Raw genomic sequence first — 19,146 nt, forward strand, 5'->3', positions numbered from 1 at the left:
GCTTTCCTTGCTGAATCCACCTGTTAAAAATCTTATCCTAAACCTATAAAGCCCAGCTTAAATGTTACCTCCTTCACGAAGCCTTCCTTAAATATTCCTGAACTAACGAGATTCTGATGGTATTAAACTCCAGAGGCTCATTTTTACACCTCAGTTGTATGTTTCATTCTGCCTTCTATTTGTTTACATCTTAGATCAGATTCAAATCCTTGTTTTGTGTGTGTGTGTTGCTGTGTAATCTTGGTAAAACTGTTTAAATTCTCGAAGTCTTTATTGCCCAAATTATAAAATGGGTGAAGGGAGAGGCAATCTATGTATTTCTCAGGATTCTTTTGAATATTAAATATGATAAAATATTTACAGGGTCTACAAGCATGTCTAGTACATAGAAAAGTACACAATTCACATCGTTCCCTCACTCCCTACTGCCTCTACGGGAATGTACCTCCCTTATGGCAGGAACTGTCCTGTTATCTTTGCAATACACAGCGTTTCATTTTACACCATACATTTATTAGCCATATTACATTTAACAGATGACTACTTTTATAGTCATTTGCCCATTTTAAATCATTTGTGGGTGAAGTAAGTGATAAAAGGCTATGCCTAAGAAAGAAACAGGACATGGGTCCTTTTCTCAAGAGGCAAGTAATGTTTTTTTTCTACACGACTTTATCTTTGTTCTCATCTTATCCTATTTCTTCCTTCTTCTGGTCTCCTTCTTGGCAAAGAAATAGTCATATTATACAGTATCCTCATGCCAGAACAGAAGTCAGACCATAGAAATAAAGTCAAACTATGGTCTAGATCTGAGTTGAGGTCTGTTATTAAGGGTTTTATTAATTCTCAGGAAAATAGAAAATTTGCTTCAGAATTCAATATTTTGTTATATTCCACCAGATCAAGGCCAACTAATTCTCTTATTAGACCTTCATTTGGGGAAAACTGTTAAAAGAACACAATGGGAAAGACCAAGACAGAACTTAAATAACTCAGCTGAGCACAATTTTTAAAAAGTCCCTGAATGGGCATAAATAAGAATGTACTGTGCAAGGACTTTTATAAAGACTTTCCTTTAAAGATAAATTAAACAAAAAATGTTTTTAAAGGTTAAACAATATGAGAGCTTAAAACTAGATTCCAGGGACGCCTCGGTGGCTCAGTGAGTGGCTGGGCATGTGCCTTGGGCTCAGGTCGTGATCCCAGGTCCCGGGATCGAGTCCTACATCAGGCTCCCCGGAGGGAGCCTGCCTCTCCCTCTGCCTGTATTCTGCCTCTCTCTGTGTGTCTCTCATGAATACATAAAATCTTTAAGATAAAATAAAATAAAACTAGATTCCAGTAAGCTTTAAATACTATTATGTGTTAGATCTAATGGCAGAAGTTAATTGAGCCTCTTTTTTGGTATATAAAATCAGGGACTTAGTGAGAAAGATAAACTGGAATGGGACACAGCCAGTTTAAAGAATCTCCAACATATGGTTAAACATTTTCAAAAAAGCACTAGGAAGTAATGAGCTAGAAATGAAAACCAACCTCTGGTTCTCCACATAAGACACCTGGTTCATCAAATAAAAACAACACTAAAAAGTCCTTAGTTCTTTGTGCTTATGCTTAGAGAAATTACAAGTAGGATGATCCAATGTATCATACTGGTAAGAAAAATAACAATTATCCAAAATCTGCCCAATAATCCCACTTAAAGGGAAACATTACCATTCAACATACAATTCTGAAGAGAGCTATCTGTAAATATAGATGAACAACAATACAACTTCTTGTTGATATAGGTGCCACTATCTTTACTATTAATCCTACTACCATGGAAATTCAGGTTGCTCAAAGTACTAAAAACCATTTAAGTAGTGGGAATTTCTAATAATCTTAAATCATTTTCCACGTCCCAATCCATAACTATTATTATTATTATTTTTGTCAGAAGAACATTCCTTTCTGTTCTATGGCACATTCCTATAACTTTCATCATTAGGAATCTATTCTGCAAAAATAATCTACCAAAAGAAAAAACACCACAGACAAAATATTTTCAGGAGTTGTAGAAAGTTCTACTGCACATTATCAAATTATGGCTATATTCATTATCCAGAGTTCAGTAAACTTACTCTGTGAAGGCCAAATACAAAATATTTTGATTCTGTGAGACATAGCCTCTGTTGTCACAACTACTGAACTCTGCTATATATAGTGCAAAAAACAGCAACACACAATTTATAAGTGATTAAGCATGGTTATGTTCCAGTAAATATTTATGGATCCTGAAATTTTGAGTTTTATATCATTTTTATAGGTCATGGGACATTTTTCTTTTGATTTTTTTCAACCATGTAGAAATGTAAAAACTACTCCATTAGCTCACAAGCTGTATAAAGATAGCCAGTAGCTGGATCTGGACAGCAAGCCACCATTTGCCAACATCTGATCTAGGCCATGATATATTGGCTAAGGAAGGGCATAATCCAATTCCAGATCACAAATTATCCAAAATCCAAGGCCAAACACTAAGGACAATTAAATAATTCCTGGGATTATTTGGATGTCATAGAGTATACACAGCAAGCTCTTTTGAAAATAGGCCTCTGTATGATTTAAGTTAATCAAACATTGTGGGAACTATTCTCACAAAACACAAAAAGCAAAAACACCTTCAATAATCTCAAAATATTTCTTCAACAATCATCTTTGCTGATCTTCCAAGTCATAATAAAACTTTCTTTTTGAAAGTACATAAAAGGAGAGGCCATGTTCTAAAAGTATTAGCAACCTGGCACACATCAAAGACTGATTGCCTAGTAATTCCTACTCTTTGATCCAGTGGCAAAGCTTTTTATCTTTGCCTCAGAAGAAAATGCAAACTGGTGTAGCCATTCTAGAGTACAGTTTGGAGGTTTCTCTAAAAGTTAAAAATAGAACTACTCTACAATCCAGCAACTGAACTACTAGGTATTTACCCAAAGCATACAAAAATATAGATTCAAGGGGGTACATGCATCCAGATGTTTATATAGCAGTATTATCAACAACAGCAAAACTATAGAGAGTATCCAAATGTCCACTGACTGATGAATGGATAAAGAAGAGGCAGTACACACACACGCAGAATATTACCCAATCATCAAAAAGAAAAATCTTGCCATATGCAATGACATGGAGAGAGCTAACATGTATTACAGTAAGGAAATAAGTCAGTCAGAGAAAGATAAATACCCTACGATCTCACTCATGTGTAGAATTTAGGAAAGAAAACCGATGAACATATGGGAAGGGAGAAAAGTAAAAAGAAGAGAGAGAAACAAGCCTTAAGTGACTCTTACCTATGGAGAACCAACTGAGGGTTGATGGAGGGAGGTGGATGGAGGGTGGGCTAGATGGGTGATGAGTATTAAGGAGTGCAGTGTTATGATAAGCACTGGGTGTTGTATATAAGTGATGAACCACTGAATTCTACTTCAGAAACCAATATTGCACTATATGTTAACAAAAAATTTTTTAAAAAGGTGAAATGAAAAAAATAAAAATAAATTTAAAAAATTTTAAAAAGGGTGAAATGTAGCTAACCACAGCCCCTAACTATACGCTGCTTTCTGGACACTCATTTTGGCTATAAAGACACAAACAGGATCAAAGTGATGGGGTAGAAGATGATACTCCAAGCAAATAACCAAAAGGAAAGCAGGTGTAACTATATTTATATCAAAGTAGACTTCAAGCCAAAAATGTTAACAAGAGACAGAGAAGGTCATTATATAGTGAGAAAGGGGTAAATACATCAAGAATACAAAATAATCATAAATATGTATACTCCCAACACTTGAGCACTATTTTTAAAATTCGAGTATAGTTAACATGCAGTATTATACTAGTTTCAGTTGCACAATGTAGTGATTCAACAATTCTGTGAATTAGTGCTCATCAGGGTAAGTGTACTCTTAATCTTCTTCACATATTCCACTCATCCCCCCGACCAACCTTGTCGGCTTCTAGAAGCCTGTTGGCTCTAGATGTGCTGATTATACAAGGAACCTTATGTGTGTTGACCTTTCTTACTGAATGTATATAAATAAATCCATATAACACATAATTACACTCAGATGAGCCCCTAAGTAATCTATAAAAGTTAATTATGACTACAAAAGGAGACTGTTAAACTATTCACTCAGAAATAAGGCAAAAAGCTGATTGTTGGACTATGCAATATCATGCTAGCATAGTCTTTAACAAACCCATGTAAGGGTCATCTGACTCTCAGGGGAAGGTATCTTTGTTTGGATTACTATTTACTATTGATTAGGGCAAAACTATGTAAAAGTTAGATGTTAATTTGTAGAAAACTGATAAAAATGGAAATGATTTCTGTCCAGTAGAGATGCAAATGACTTTTTCTGGTAGAGAAGTCCAAAGGTATAGCTTTATTGTCATATAGTATATTAACTAAGTTTGTATTTATTCTAGCAATCTGATTTCAGGATTTCTTTGTTGCACTGACTATATGCATGCTGGTTTCTCACTTTTCTTTTGAGTGGGTTTTGTCATTCTGCTTTGTTCTCTCATTAATGTGCTAAATAAAACTTATATTCATCCTCATTAGTTGCAGGAGAATTGTATTTTTTTTAAAAGATTTTATTTATTTGAGAGAGAGAGAGCACAAGCACACATGCACAAGTCAGGAGGAGGAGCAGAGGGGAAGGGAGAATCAGACTCTCCACTAAGCAGGAAATCTGATGCAGGGCTCAATCCCAGGACCCTGAGATCATGACCTGAGCCAAAGGCAGAAGCTTAATTGACTGAGCCACCCAGGCACCCCTGCATAAGAATTATATTTTCTTTTATCATTTTGAGAATTATACTTTAACAAAAAGATATAAGAAAGCTCTACAGAAATGCTTGTTTCTGGACAAACAGGAATTCAGCTGAACTTCCAGGAACAACAATCTTTTGATGGCTGAGTAGTAGTCCATTGTATGTGTATGTATGTGTGTACACATACACCACATCTTCTCTATCCATTCATCTCTTGATGGACATCTGTACTCTTTCCATAGTTTGGCTTTTGTGGACATTGCTGCCATGAACATTAGGGTGCAAGTACCCCTTTGGACCACTACATCTGTATCTTTGGGGTAAATACCCAGTAGCGCAATTGCTAGGTTATACGGTAGCTCTATTTTCTACTTTTTGAGGAACCTCTATACTGTTCTCCAGAGTGGCTGCACTAGCTTACATTCCTACCAACAGTGCAATAGAGTTCTCCTTTTTCTGTATTCTTGTCAACATGTCATTTCCTGACTTGTTAATTTTAGCCATCCTGACTGATGTGAGGTGATATCTCATTGTGGTCTTGATTTGTATTTTCTTGACCTGGGGGGATGCTGAGCATCTTCTCACGTGTCTGTTGGACATTTGCATGTCTTTCTTTGAGAAATATCTGTTCATGTCTTCTGCCCATTTCTTGACTGGATATTTGTTCTTTGGGTATTGAGTCTGATTAAGTTTTTATAGATTTTGGAGATTAGCTCATAAAGATGTGTCATTTGCAAATATCTTCTCCTATTGGTTGTCTTTTGGTTTTGTCAACATTTTAACAATATTTGTTCTATTATTTTTATTTCATTATCAATCAAATTAACGATTTAATTTTCACCAATAATCTCAGGAATAAATATACTAACAAATAATGATCAACTCACCACTATCATAAATCCATAATTACACACATCCAAAGAAGAGTGACCCAAATAATCTTCACAAAACAATTTCTTTGCTGTCAAAAAGTATCCAAATATCCAAATCTTTTAAATGACATGTCAATATCACTTCAGCTACTCCTGACTGCACAGCATCCAAGCAAAGAAACTCCACAATTAAACCTAAAAATAAAGCCCCCTACATAACCATATTTGCAACTCCAGGATCCAGGATACTCATCAGTAGTCATAGTATAGTATTAGCTAAATACTGCAAGCATGCCACCTAAATATGCTAAAATAAAACTATTAAGTCTTTAAAAATCCACCAAAATGTATTACAATGACATACCCAACCCTATCACTTACAATAATATTTTAGGAGTCATACGCTATCCATCAGACAGAGTATCAGCTCTTTCATCTGGTACACACATTTGTTAAAACATTACCTATGGCTAACTTAATATATACATTCTAATGGAACATCTCTAGTTAATATATGTATTTATTCATGTATGATGAAACATTTACAGAGCCTATATATACACAGAAACCTGGAATATCAGAGTAATTTTCATTGATGGAAAGAGTATTTATAGGCTATATACTCCTGTAAGAACAAGTTTTCTTATTTTTTTCCAGTCTGGCAAGAAATTTTTTATTATTTTTTTATTGGAGTTCAATTTGCCAACATATAGCATATCACCCAGTGCTCATCCCATCAAGTGCCCCTCTCAGTGCCCATCACCCAGTCACCCCAACCCCCCACCCACCTCCCTTTCCACTACCCCTTAAGAACAAGTTTTCTAAGAAGATTCAGTAATTCTAAATCTCCGTTCACCTATCTCTTATATCAACACTAGTTAATAAAATGAAATTAAAGTGGAGTAGTTCATTTTAACATAACGCATTACTTAACACTTTTTTACATGAGAAAAGATAAAAAAAACTTCTCAGTTAATATCAAATATAAATAAAACTCCATTACATCCTTAGTATACAATTATAAATACCTTAAGACTTATTTTCCTATTACCTGATAAAAGAGCTATTATTACAGCTGATGTCAATACCATGCTATCTCTGGTGATACAGGTGCTAGCAGTATGAATGCCCGCTGTCTGTTGTGCTCAGATGTTTATTCCCAAAATTGAAGTCTCAAATGAGTACATCTGATCAGTATAAGCTAAGTCATGTGGATCTTCCCCTAGACACATGATAAGCTGGAAACTGTAAATTGTTTTGTTTTCTTTAATCTATCCTGGGAAAGCAGGTTTAACTTGTATCAAATGCAAATGTGACCTTTTATTTTAGATACTTTAAAATACTCAGAATAATTCTAAACTCTCTAACTTGTCAAGCATTGCTATAATCTCCTCTCAATGTTTTCCCAGGTTTTCCTCCAAATCTATCTCCCATCTCCTCCTTACCCACCCTTTTCTTTCCTTCCCTCCATTCTTTTCTTCCTCTTTTACACATGCATGCATACACACACACCATATCCACTCTTGCATCAGCATATTGCAATCTTTGAAACACACCATCATTGCCCATGGTTCCCATTAATGATCGCCTGCAGCTCAAATGATATTTTTGCATGAAGTATTCTCCAACTCTCTCAATTAGAAACATTCACTCTTGCCTGTGAATTACATTGTACACAGCAACGCTTTTTATTTTACCACACCTTTATTGGCTTATTTATCTCCTCCTTCCAGAATCCCCCATCTCCATCCCTCAGACTAAGTTAGAAGTTGCTCTGTGTGCTCCTAAGCAACCTGAAATTCTGGTTTAGCACTTATTACAGTGTATTGTAATTATCTTTTCTTTTTTTTAAATTTAATTTTATTTTATTTTATTTATGATAAGCACACAGTGAGAGAGAGAGAGAGGCAGAGACATAGGTAGAGGGAGAAGCAGGCTCCATGCACTGGGAGCCTGATGTGGGATTCGATCCCGGGTCTCCAGGATCGCGCCCTGGGCCAAAGGCAGGCGCCAAACCGCTGCGCCACCCAGGGATCCCTGTAATTATCTTTTCTAGCCTGTGAACTCCATTAGGCTGAGTGTGTGTTTATTCACCATTGTATTCCACGTGCCTAGTACCCAAAAGGTACTCAGTAAATATGTATTGAATGATAAGAAAAGGAGGAAAAAATAAACTTATTTCCCAGTATGGCTCATCTATAACTGTGAGCTACTCAAAATGCCTAGGAAAATGCTGTGTACATGGTAGACACAATATAAAGTTTATGAAATTCTTGGATAAAAAGGAATTAAATGACAAAAGTCAGTTTATGAGTTCATCTTCAGAAATTTCCAGTGAATGTAAAAAGCAACAATTTGACTACATTCCTGGAAAAGTCCTCCTGTCAATGCCACAGTTCTCCTACCAAAATGGGATGAAAATGTATGTATGTTTGACTTTATTTCTAGGAGCAGCACATTACTTCCTACAGAAGAGAGATTTGATGCAGGTTTGTTGAGTTGGAAAATGTATCTTACCCGTGATTGTACAAACCATTTGCCTGCATTCAGAGTCGACAGGAAACTCCACGTGAAGAGGCTACTGTGTGTGAAGGAGGCATTTGGCATGACCTCCCTAATATTGGTTGTTCTTCTCAAGTCACTGTCATGCATAAGAAAAGGCACAAGATCATAACTGCAAGCAGAAAGGGAAAAGAAGAGGGAGAAAGGCTGAACTCAGCTACCTTGGCAGATAAGGTAGATTCTTAGAAAGCCCATCAAGGTCACAAGTCTTACTAGGGTTTCTTATTCCCTCCAAATCTCAGCAAAGGAATAAGGACTAGTCACTCACGCTTTGATTTCAATATTTTTATGCCAAGAATTCAGTATCAAGTAACATATAATCATATTAGTAATGGTGAAAAAGTAGCTTCCCTATCTAGAGGCTTTCTGGCATCAAGAAAACAGTAGGTACGGCAATGACCTGAGTAAGGTGAGTGGGGGTAGGGATGGGGCAAGGCCCTGTGGTCCTGGAATCACACTAAGCTAGCATCTACACAATCTCCCTGTTCTGACCAATCTCCCTGGTAGGTCCTGAACTGCGTACTTCTGGCCCTAGACCCTTCACATTAGATGCTATTATTAGAAAAGTTCCTTGTTCTCTTATCTGCTTTTTGCCTTGAAGTATCTCTGGTTTTATGAAAATCTCTCCTTTCTCATTAAAATACCTCTGAAGAGACCTCTGTAATGGCCATGAGGCAATGTAACAGAGCTGAGATTAGCCTCCTGGCCATAAACAACTAGAAAATTGGAAAAAATAAGGGAAATAATTCTTTTCACCTCATTTCACAGTATGATTTTATCTCTAGGAAAAGGTAAACAGATGAAATTAGTTCTTCAATTACCCAGGCTTCCCTCTTGTAGTGTAGGTGAATACTAGACTGTGGCACAGAGAGAGAGAACCTAAAATGAACCCAACTATCATGCTGATTTGAGTAGAAAGAGAACAGATTAAAAAGAGGTCAAGAGAGCTAGAATTTGCAGAATAGAGTCTCATAAAGGATGGAGCTATGAAAAAGAAAAGAAAGAATTCTAGGGAAATATGTAGAGGTACTTTGAGCATATGGCTAAATATCAATTAGTATATGTGCAAAGTAAAACTCTATTAAGCTTGCCAAGAACAACTTCCAAGAAAAGAAAAATTACCAGAAAGTTCTAAGACAGTGTACAGAGCTCACACAGGGGTATATGAATCTTTCAAGTTCCATCCAGCAAGAGCAGAGAGACTTCAGTAATTACAAAGGCATTCCTCAGAGACTTCAGAGGGCCATGACCTAGAGTGGGGATAATTTAGAACTAAAATGATACATTAAAGAACTTAAAAACTTCCTTCAAGGGAACAAACTTACTCTAAGTATTTAACTGCTTGCTAGAAAAGTCTAAAATTCTTTAAAGGAATACAACAAAATATAGCACCTAGCCTGGTAAAATCACAATGTCCAGCATGTAACCCAAATTTACCAGACATATGAAGAATCAGGAAAATATAACCAGAACCAGAAGAAATTACTCAATAAAGACAAATTCAGATATGAAAGAGATGAATCAACAAGGGTATTAAAACATAAATATAAAACAAAAATACAGATGTGTATTTATTTTTAATTTTAATTGGAGTTCAATTTGCCAACATATAGCATAACACCCAGTGCTCATCCCGCCAAGTGCCCCTCAGTGCCCATCACCCAGTCACCCCAACCCCCCGCCCACCTCCCCTTCCACAACCCCTTGTTCATTTCCCAGTTAGGTATCTCTCATGTTTTGTCATCTTCACTGATATGTTCGCTCATTTTCTCTCCTTTCCTTTATTCCCTTTCATTAATTTTTATATTACCCAAATGGATGAGACCATATAATGTTTGTCCTTTTCCGATTGACTTATTTCACTCAGCATAATACCCTCCAGGTCCCTCCACATCGAAACAAATGGTGGGTATTTGTCGTTTCTAATGGCTGAGTAATATTCCATTGTATACATAGACCACAGCTTCTTTATCCATTCATCTTTCGATGGACACCAAGGCTCCTTCCACAGTTTGGCTATTGTGGACATTGCTGCTATCAACATTGGGCTGCAGGTGTCCCGGCATTTCACTGCATCTGTATCTTTGAGGTAAATCCCCAGCAGTGCAATTGCTGGGTCGTAGGGCAAATCTATTTTTAACTCTTTGAGGAACCTCCACACAGTTTTCCAAAGTGGCTGCACCAGTTCACATTCCCACCAACAGTGCAAGAGGGTTCCCCTTTCTCCACATCCTCTCCAACATTTGTTGTTTCCTGTCTTGTTGATTTTCCCCATTCTCACTGGTGTGAGGTGGTATCTCATTGTGGTTTTGATTTGTATTTCCCTGATGGCCAGTGATGCGGAGCATTTTCTCATGTGCTTGTTGGCCACGTCTATGTCTTCCTCTGCGAAATTTCTGTGCATGTCTTTTGCCCATTTCATGATTGGATTGTTTAGATGTGTATTTAAATAATGTCAAGAAAACATGAACATAATAAAAACACAACTGTAAGTCACAAAAAAGAAAAAAACGGAAACTCTAAACCAAAAAAATATAATAATTAAAGTGAAAATTTCACTAGATGACATTAACATCAGATATTACTAGAAATATTAGAAAAAAACGGAAACTCTAAACCTGAAAAATATAATTAAAGTGAAAATTTCACTAGATGACATCAACATCAGAGAGAATTTGAATATTATTCAAATTCTCTGATCACGTACAAATCAGAAAATTTGAAGAGGTAGCAATACAATCTATCCAAATGATCTACTGAGACTACTAGACAAGTAATATATATGTATGATTGGAGTCCTAAAAAGGGAGAAACAAAAAAATCTAAGAAAATAAAAGCCAAAAATCTTAAAAATTTGATAATCAGCAAATCCAAGAGTCTTAATTAAGACCAAGAAGGATAAATATAAAAGTACATATATACACACCACCTTAAGGATTATCACATCCAAATTGGTGAAAAACACCCAAAAACTGATGAGGAAAAGAAAACTGGTAAAGGTAGGCGGGGGTGGGGGAAGGACATATTTAGAGAGAAACAAAAGCAAGCATAAAGCAGCAGACTTCTCATCAAAAAATATGAGATAAAAAACAGTGAAACAGGTTTTAAATGATGAAGAAAAATAAATATCAATTTAAAATCTTTCAAAAATGAAAGAAAAGAGGATTGTGGAAAAATGGCAAAGTTGGAAGCACCAAGAATCTGTCTCTCAACTTAGACAACAACTGCGCTGGCAGACTTTGTCTAATGTAACTATTTTGGAACTCCGGAGTATATTAAAAAGCTAGCAATGTCCAGGGGAAGGCTTGCACATAAACTGAGGTTAATTTTGGTCAATTTCAGCTTTTAGCACATTAGCAGCTACCAATAACCCACCCCAGCCACATAGCAAACAACTGTGTACAGTTCCAAGGGTAGCTTACCCTGTAGTCCCAAAGGTAGTTTACATAGCCATGATGGCAAAAACAACCCTATGCTCTAAATATAGGGGATGGTGTGCTCTGGTCACTGTTTGCTGCTTTTTGCCACAGAAGGACAGAGAGACAAGCAACCACTGTTGCACCTACTCCCACTGTTACAAAATCCTCCTCTTCAGGCTAAAGTGACTGCCAGGAACTTTAGAGGACTAGCACATAACCCAGTGTCATGACCTGAGTTGAAATCAAGAGTCAGACACTTCACCAACTGAGCCACCCAGGCACCCCTATAAATTTAATGTTTTAACCATCATTTTTGAGGGCTTTTGAATAATACTTAATTCAATTTAATTTTTACCTTTCTTCATTTTTCTCCTTTTCCCAGACATTAAAGGCCAGCACATTAGAAACAGATGCATATATGGAGAAAATTATAAAGTGATTGAGCATTCCCAAGGAAAGGATCAGAAAAACCTAAGACCCTGATTTTATACCTCAGGCTGACCCACAGCAGAGACATCCTACATGATGTAAAAATAATAATAATAAAAACCCCAGCAAACCCTGAGGAAGGAGGAGAATTTGATTTCCAGTGTTACCACATTATTAGACTCAAATGTCCAGTTTCCAATTAAAAAAATCACAAAGAAACAGGAAGTATGGCCCATTCACAGGAAAAAATAAATCAACAGATACTGTTCCTGTAAAGAGCTGATGGCAGATATACTACAGAAAGACTTTAAAACAATCATCTTAAAAATACTCAGAGAACTAAAGGAGGATGTGGACAAAGTAAAGAAAACAATGTATGAACACAATGGAAATATCAATAAAAAGATTTTAAAATCTAAAACCAAAAAGAAATTATGGAGTTGAAAAGTACAATAACTGAAAAAAAAGAAGAAAGAAAGAAAGAAAGAAAGAAAGAAAGAAAGAAAGAAAGAAAGAAAGAAAGAAAAGAAAAGAAAAGAAAAGAAAGAAAAGAAAAGAAAAGAAAAGAAAAGAAAAGAAAAGGAAAGAAAGAAAGAAAAGTACAATAACTGAAATGAAGAAGTGACTAGAAGGATTTGAAGGTAGATTTAGGCAGGCAAAAGGATTCAGTGAACTTGAAGAGAGGACAATAGAAGTTATTGAGTCTGAGGAAAAGAAACAAAAAATACTAAAAGAAACTAAAGGATACCCTCATACTAAAGCCAAACAAACCACTACAAGAAAAGAAAACCATAGACCAATATACCTAATGAACACTGACGCAAGAATCCTCAATAATATACTAGAAATTGAATTCAGCAATATATTAACAGCATTATAGCCCATGATCAAGTAGGATTTATTCCTGGAAGGCAAAGATGGTTCAACAACAAAAAATCAATCAATGTAATATACAACATTAATAGAATAAAGGGGGAAAAAAAGCATGATTACCTCAATCGATGCCAAAAAAGCATCTAACAGCATCAAATATCTATCATGATAAAAGACACTCAATAAACTAGGAGTAGAAGGAAATAACCTCAACATAATAAAAGATATAAATGAAAACCCACAATAAGCATCATATTCAATAGTGAAAGATTGAAAACTTTTCCTCTAAGATTAAGAATAAAGCAAGAAGTCTGCTTTTGGTACAGAAGTACAAAATTCTTTGTAATTTCAATTTAAAATAGGAAATTGAGTAACTGATCTAGATTTGTGATTATAAGTTCATATCTCACTACAGTTATGGATTTGAAAGATATAAGAGCACATAGGGTCTATATAGTTAAAAATTTAATGTATTAGATAAGAATTCCTTAAGTATTCTGAATATATTTCAGACAACTGCAATACCAAAACAATATATTAAATGCACAAATGCAATTTAAAATATCTAAATTAAATAGAATTAAGTATTACTCAAAAGCCCTCAAAAATGATGGTTAAAACATTAAACTTATAGGGGTGCCTGGGTGGCTCAGTTGGTGAAGTGTCTGACTCTTGATTTCAGCTCAGGTCATGACTGACACTGGGTTATGAGATTGAGCCTCACATTGGGCTCTTTGTTGGGCACAGAGATTCTCTCTCTCTCTCTCTCTCTCCCCCCCGTCCCTCCCCCCCACCTCTCTCACTAATAAAATAAATAAATAAATAAAACATTAGACTTATAGTTGCAGGATATAAAATCAATGTACAGAAATCCATTGCATCTCTATATACTAATAATGAAGCAACAAAGAGAAGTTAAGAAAACACTCCCATTTACAATTGCACCCAAAAATATAAAATACCTAGGAATAAACTTAACTAAGGAAGTGAAAGACCCATACTTGATAAAACATTGATGAAAGAAATAGAAGATGACACAAATGGAAAGAATTTCATGCTCATGGATTGGAAGAACAAATACTATTAAAATGTCTATCCTACCCAAAGTAATCTGCACATTTAATGCACTCTTTATCAAAATACCAATAGCATTTTGCACAGAACTAAAACAAACAATCCTAGAATTTACATGCAATCATGAAAGACCCTACTAAATAAGCATTCTTAAAAAAGAAAAACAGAATTGGACATTATCACAATTCCAGACTTCAAGTTATATTACAAAGCTGCAGTAATCAGAACAGTATGATCTTGGCACAAAAATAGACACACAGATCAACAGAACAGAATAAAGACCAGAAATAAACCCACAATTATACAGTCAATTCATCTTCAATAAAGCAGGAAAGAGTATCTGCTGGGAAAAAGTCTCTTCAACAAATGGTGCTGGGAAAATTGGTCAGCTACATGCAAAAGAATGAAACTGGACCATTTTTTTACACCATTCACAAAAATGCATTCAAAATGGATTAGAGACCTAAATGTGAGACCTGAAATCATAAAAATCCTAGAAGACAGCACAGGCAGTAACTTCTCTAGATATGTCTCCTGAGGCAAAGAAAACAAAAGCAAAAATAAACTACAGAATCTACATCAAAATAAAAGCTTCTGGGCAGTGAAGGAAAGAATGAACAGTACCAGAAAAGATAAATACATAAGTAAATATTCAAAACTTTTTTCCTCATTTTCAATCTTTAAAAAAGACTATGACCATTTAAAGCAAAAATTAATAACAATGTATTGAGGGATTCATGACAGAAACAGTCAAATGATGGGAGAGGTGAAATGGAAGTATATTGTTTTTTTGTTTTTTAAGACTTTTAAAATTTTATTTATTCATGAGAGACACAGAGACAGAGGCAGAGATATAGGCAGAGGGAGAAGCAGGCTCCTCATGGGGAGCCCAGTGCAGGACTCAATCCCGGGACCCATGATCACACTGTGAGCCTAAGGCAGATGCTCAACTGCTGAGCTGCCTGGGCATCCGTGAAGTACACTGTTAAAAGATTTGTATTTTACATACAAAAGATGTATAATATTTAAGGAAGAGGTGATAGGTTAAACATAATATTGTAACTCTAGCACAACCACTAAAAGAAAAAAAAAATACAGCTAATAAGCCAGAGGCAGAGATAAAGTCCTAAAAAGTATTCCATTCATCTAAAGTAAAATAGGAAAAGAAAAAACAGTAGCAAAACTGTTGCACTCATGTCAGGTGAAAAATGTAAGGAAGGTGCCAAAAATTCAGTAGTCAAGATAAATACTGTTTTGATGCAATGTTTTTAAAAAGCTAAATTAATGATGGGACACCTGGGTGGCTCAGTTGGTTGAGCTCCAACTTAATTTGGCTCAGGTCATGATTTCCGTCTCCTGGGATTGAGCCCCACCCACCCCCACCCCCACTGGACTCTGCACTCTGGGGAGTCTGCTTGAGATTCTCTTTCTCTCTCCTTCTGCCCCTTCCCCTGCTCATTCTTAGCCATGCATGCGCTCTCTCTCAAATAAATAAATAAATAAATAGATTTTGTAAAATATATATAAATTAATGAAAAATCCATGACAAACAAAATACTAAATTTCAAATACAGAATTACTGACTCTACCTTTTGCCTCAGGCTTTATTATAGTTTGGCATGGCACATCCATACTGAAATATCTGACATTTTGTTCAATATGGATGTTAGAGGGTACGCGATATTGAGAGAAATTACCACTCTCTCTCATACACATATACACAAATGTGTGTACACACACAAAGTACAACATTTATGCTTCTTTTTTTGATTCATTCAAATATTTATTGAGCAGCTAGGGAGACACAAAGGTGATTAAAACATGGTAAAAAACAAACAAACAAACAAACAAAAAACATGGTCAAAGAGGTGAGGCAAATGCACAAATCATAGAAAGCAAAATTTAAGGGGTTACTGAATCACAGCAGTCAAAAGAAAAGTGCTTTAGCATATCAAGAGTAAGACTGCTTCCAGCCTGGAAGGGGGTGTGGGTGGGTGGCAAATCAGGAAAGGGGATTTGAGACTTCAGTCCGGATTGTTGATGACAGTCAGTAAATGGACTATATTTGTCTCTCCTTTTCCTCTCTCCTCAGCTTTGGGTTTAATTTACCAGTAGCGCCCAAGACTGTTCAATTCGCTTTTTCTATACTTGTTTGCATTTTTGCTTTAATGTCTTCTACAGAACTAGGTCCTTTCAGTATTTTGGGAGTCTTTTCCTGTTTTTGAAAGATTCTTGACCTTTTGATCTTGGTGTTGATGGTTTGAGTCTTTTCCATTCTGGTTTGATTTTTGTGCATTTTTGGCTGGAGTATCTCATATAGATTTTTTTACTGGAGCCTTTTCTTCAGCTTCCTCCTCATCAAAATCATCATCATCATCATCTTCATCAGCAGCAAGTTTTATTTTTTCCTGTGGAAACTTGCTACCACTTCCAGTGGCAGAACGCTTTCCAGATACACTAAGGAGTTTCACATCCTCTTCTTCATCTTCTGACTCTGCATCTTCCACCAAGCTAAGTGCTGTCCACTAATATGCACAGGCCCCAAACCACATTTCAACCATAAGACCACAGGTGGTGTTATTTCAAAGCCCCCAAGGGACACCATTGGCTGTACAGACATTTTCAAAGTTGCCAGTGTGACTTTAATTGGACTGCCTTCATAATTGCCTCTGCTTCAACAATGTGCAATTCATCCTTTGCACCACCAGCTCCCAAACTGACCATTCTTAAAGATAACTGGAGCTCATTTTCATCATTATCCACCTTAAAGTGGTAATCTTTGTCAGCCTTTAGCTCACAACCAAAAAGATAGTTCTGGGGCCTCAGGGGGCTCATGTCCATATCAAATCTTCCAAGGGGTGGTGGCACACACTTAGGTGGGAGAGAAGGCAGATGGAGATATAGGACTACTGTTTCACAGAACAGCCACGCAGGACAGAATCACACCAGGGACTATGCTTATTTCCCCTAAAAAGTTAAGTAAAAATTAAGTTGGTGGGGAAGAAATGGGGCAGCAAAGCCCACATAAGCTTACTGCAATCTTTCAGTCTCTATGCTCAGCTTCCTTTGAGTCCCAGGAAGTCAACATTTCTCCTTTTGGCTTAGACAAGATCATTGCTTCAGAAAACATGATTCAGTGTTCTCTGAGAGGTGTTGTTCCACACTTAGTGAGGTTATCTAGCTGGGCCTTGATACTATAAATCTCAGCAACCAAAAGTCTTTGTATAGATTCTTATCATAAGCTTTCTCTCAGATGCTAAATACCAGTTTATATTACTTGCTTTTGATGTATAGACATGCCTCCTTTTCAAATGTGTCTTAAAAATATCATATTCAAATGAAAGTTTCATTTAAACATGTTTGACATATCATTAAAATGTGTTTGCAATTTTACAAAATGTGGTGAACACTGTCAAAAAAAGTTCACTTTGGGGGTAGGATGAGACTTCCTTTATATTTTATCACAAATCTCAAAAATTCCACCATTTTGAGAATAAGAAGAAATGGTAGGAATGAGGGGAAAAAAAAACCCCACACATACAGGGAACAGTCCAGAAAGGAAGAAAATCAAGACAGTATGATACTCTGGAAGCCAAATTAAAAGTGTTTTTTAAATGAGGGAGTAGGGCAGCCCCGGTGGTGCAGCGGTTTAGCGCCACCTGCAGGCCAGGGTGTGATCCTGGGGACCCGGGATCGAGTCAGGCTGCTTGTATGGAGCCTGCTTCTCCTTCTGCCTGTTTCTCCCTCTGCCTGTGTCTCTGCCTCTCTCTCTCTCTCTAAATAAATAAATAAATCTTTAAAAAATAAAATAAAATAAATGAGGGAGTAATTCAAATGCTAAGAGGTTAACTCTTCTCATGTTACTGAGAAATAACTGACATGACATTGTATTTGTTTGGGGTATATAACATAATCATGATTTGAGGTTGATTTTTTAAATCATTTTCTTTTCTCTAAAGAAATTTTATTTCCATATGGTTCTTTATTCCTTCTTTTTCTTTGCTAATACAATCTGTTTAATGAGTGTCCACAATTGTTTGAGATACTTTATGATAGCTGCCTTAACATCTGTTTCTTTTGGTGGTAACATCTATTAATTATCTTTTCTCATTCAAGCTGAGATTTTTTTGTAGGTTTTGGTATGATGCAAACTTTGGATTGTACCCTTGGCATTTTGATGAGCTCCTCACTGCTATTTAAATTTATTTTAGCAGTCAATGTACTTAGGCACACATGTTCTGGCCCATTTATGTGGGCCATGGTTTCAAAGCCAGTTTAGTTTTCAAAGGTTTTGCTGTGCTTTTCTGGCCCTTCCCACTATATGCTAGCCAGAAGTAAATCTAAACCTGGATGGTACTCCAGACCATTGTTCAGTTATCAAATCTTCTGCTGTGTTGTTTCTGTAGGGTTTCATGTATGGATTACATAAAGGTCTGCCCAAGATTTTATACACAGGTTTTAAAAATCCCTTTCTCCAGCATAGCAGTTCCTCAGATAACGGAACACAGAATTACCAAATGCCTCAGCAATTCTACTTCTGAGTATATACCCGAAAGAATTTAAAGCTAGGTCTAAAAAATGTATTTGTAGACTCATGTTCATAGCAGCATTAGTCCAGATAGCAAGATATGGAAGTAATCTAAATTCCCATCAGCATACGGATAAGTAAAATTTGTTATATACATATAATGGAATATTATTCAGCCTGAAAAGGGAAATTATGTCATATGCTTTAACATGGATGAAACTTGAGGGCATTATACTAAGTGAACAGTCACAAAAAAGAAAAATACTAAATGATTCCACTCATAAGTGGTATCTATGGTAGTCAAAGTCACGGAAACAGAAAACAAAATGATGGTTACCACGGGCTGAGGGGAGAGAGAAAAGAGGAGTTTTTTTCCCTTTAATCCCAAAATAGTTAACATACAGTGTAATATTAGTCTCAGGCATACAGTATAGTGATTTAGCAATTCCATACATCACCCAGTGCTAATCACAAGTGCACTCCTTTGTCCTCATCACCTGTTTCACCTATCCTTCCACTCACCTCCTCTTTGGTAGCCAGAAGTCTATTCTCTATGGTTAAGAGTCTCTTT

The 19,146-nt window shown here is 36.2% G+C and overlaps 1 protein-coding gene and 1 pseudogene across 18 annotated transcripts in view; both read right to left on the reverse strand.

Annotated features, from left to right (window-relative positions):
• GDPD4 (glycerophosphodiester phosphodiesterase domain containing 4) overlaps positions 1-19,146 on the reverse strand; it is a 118,996-nt gene that overhangs the window by 60,754 nt on the left and 39,096 nt on the right. For 17 of the 18 annotated variants that reach the window (XR_013362281.1, XR_013362280.1, XR_013362278.1 and 14 more), the window contains one exon: positions 8,208-8,364. The exons of the other annotated variant lie outside the window; for it this stretch is intronic. Coding sequence is in view for 4 of the 17 variants with exons in the window: in XM_077867151.1 (XP_077723277.1) it covers positions 8,208-8,364 (157 nt within the window). In the remaining 13 variants the exon portion in view is untranslated. The remainder of the gene's footprint in view (positions 1-8,207; positions 8,365-19,146) is intronic. 18 annotated transcript variants of the gene reach the window in all.
• LOC144294939 (nucleophosmin pseudogene) lies at positions 15,517-17,009 on the reverse strand (annotated as a pseudogene).

This window comes from Canis aureus, chromosome 23, assembly GCF_053574225.1.
Source record: "Canis aureus isolate CA01 chromosome 23, VMU_Caureus_v.1.0, whole genome shotgun sequence".
In the NCBI taxonomy this organism is placed as follows: domain Eukaryota; kingdom Metazoa; phylum Chordata; class Mammalia; order Carnivora; family Canidae; genus Canis; species Canis aureus.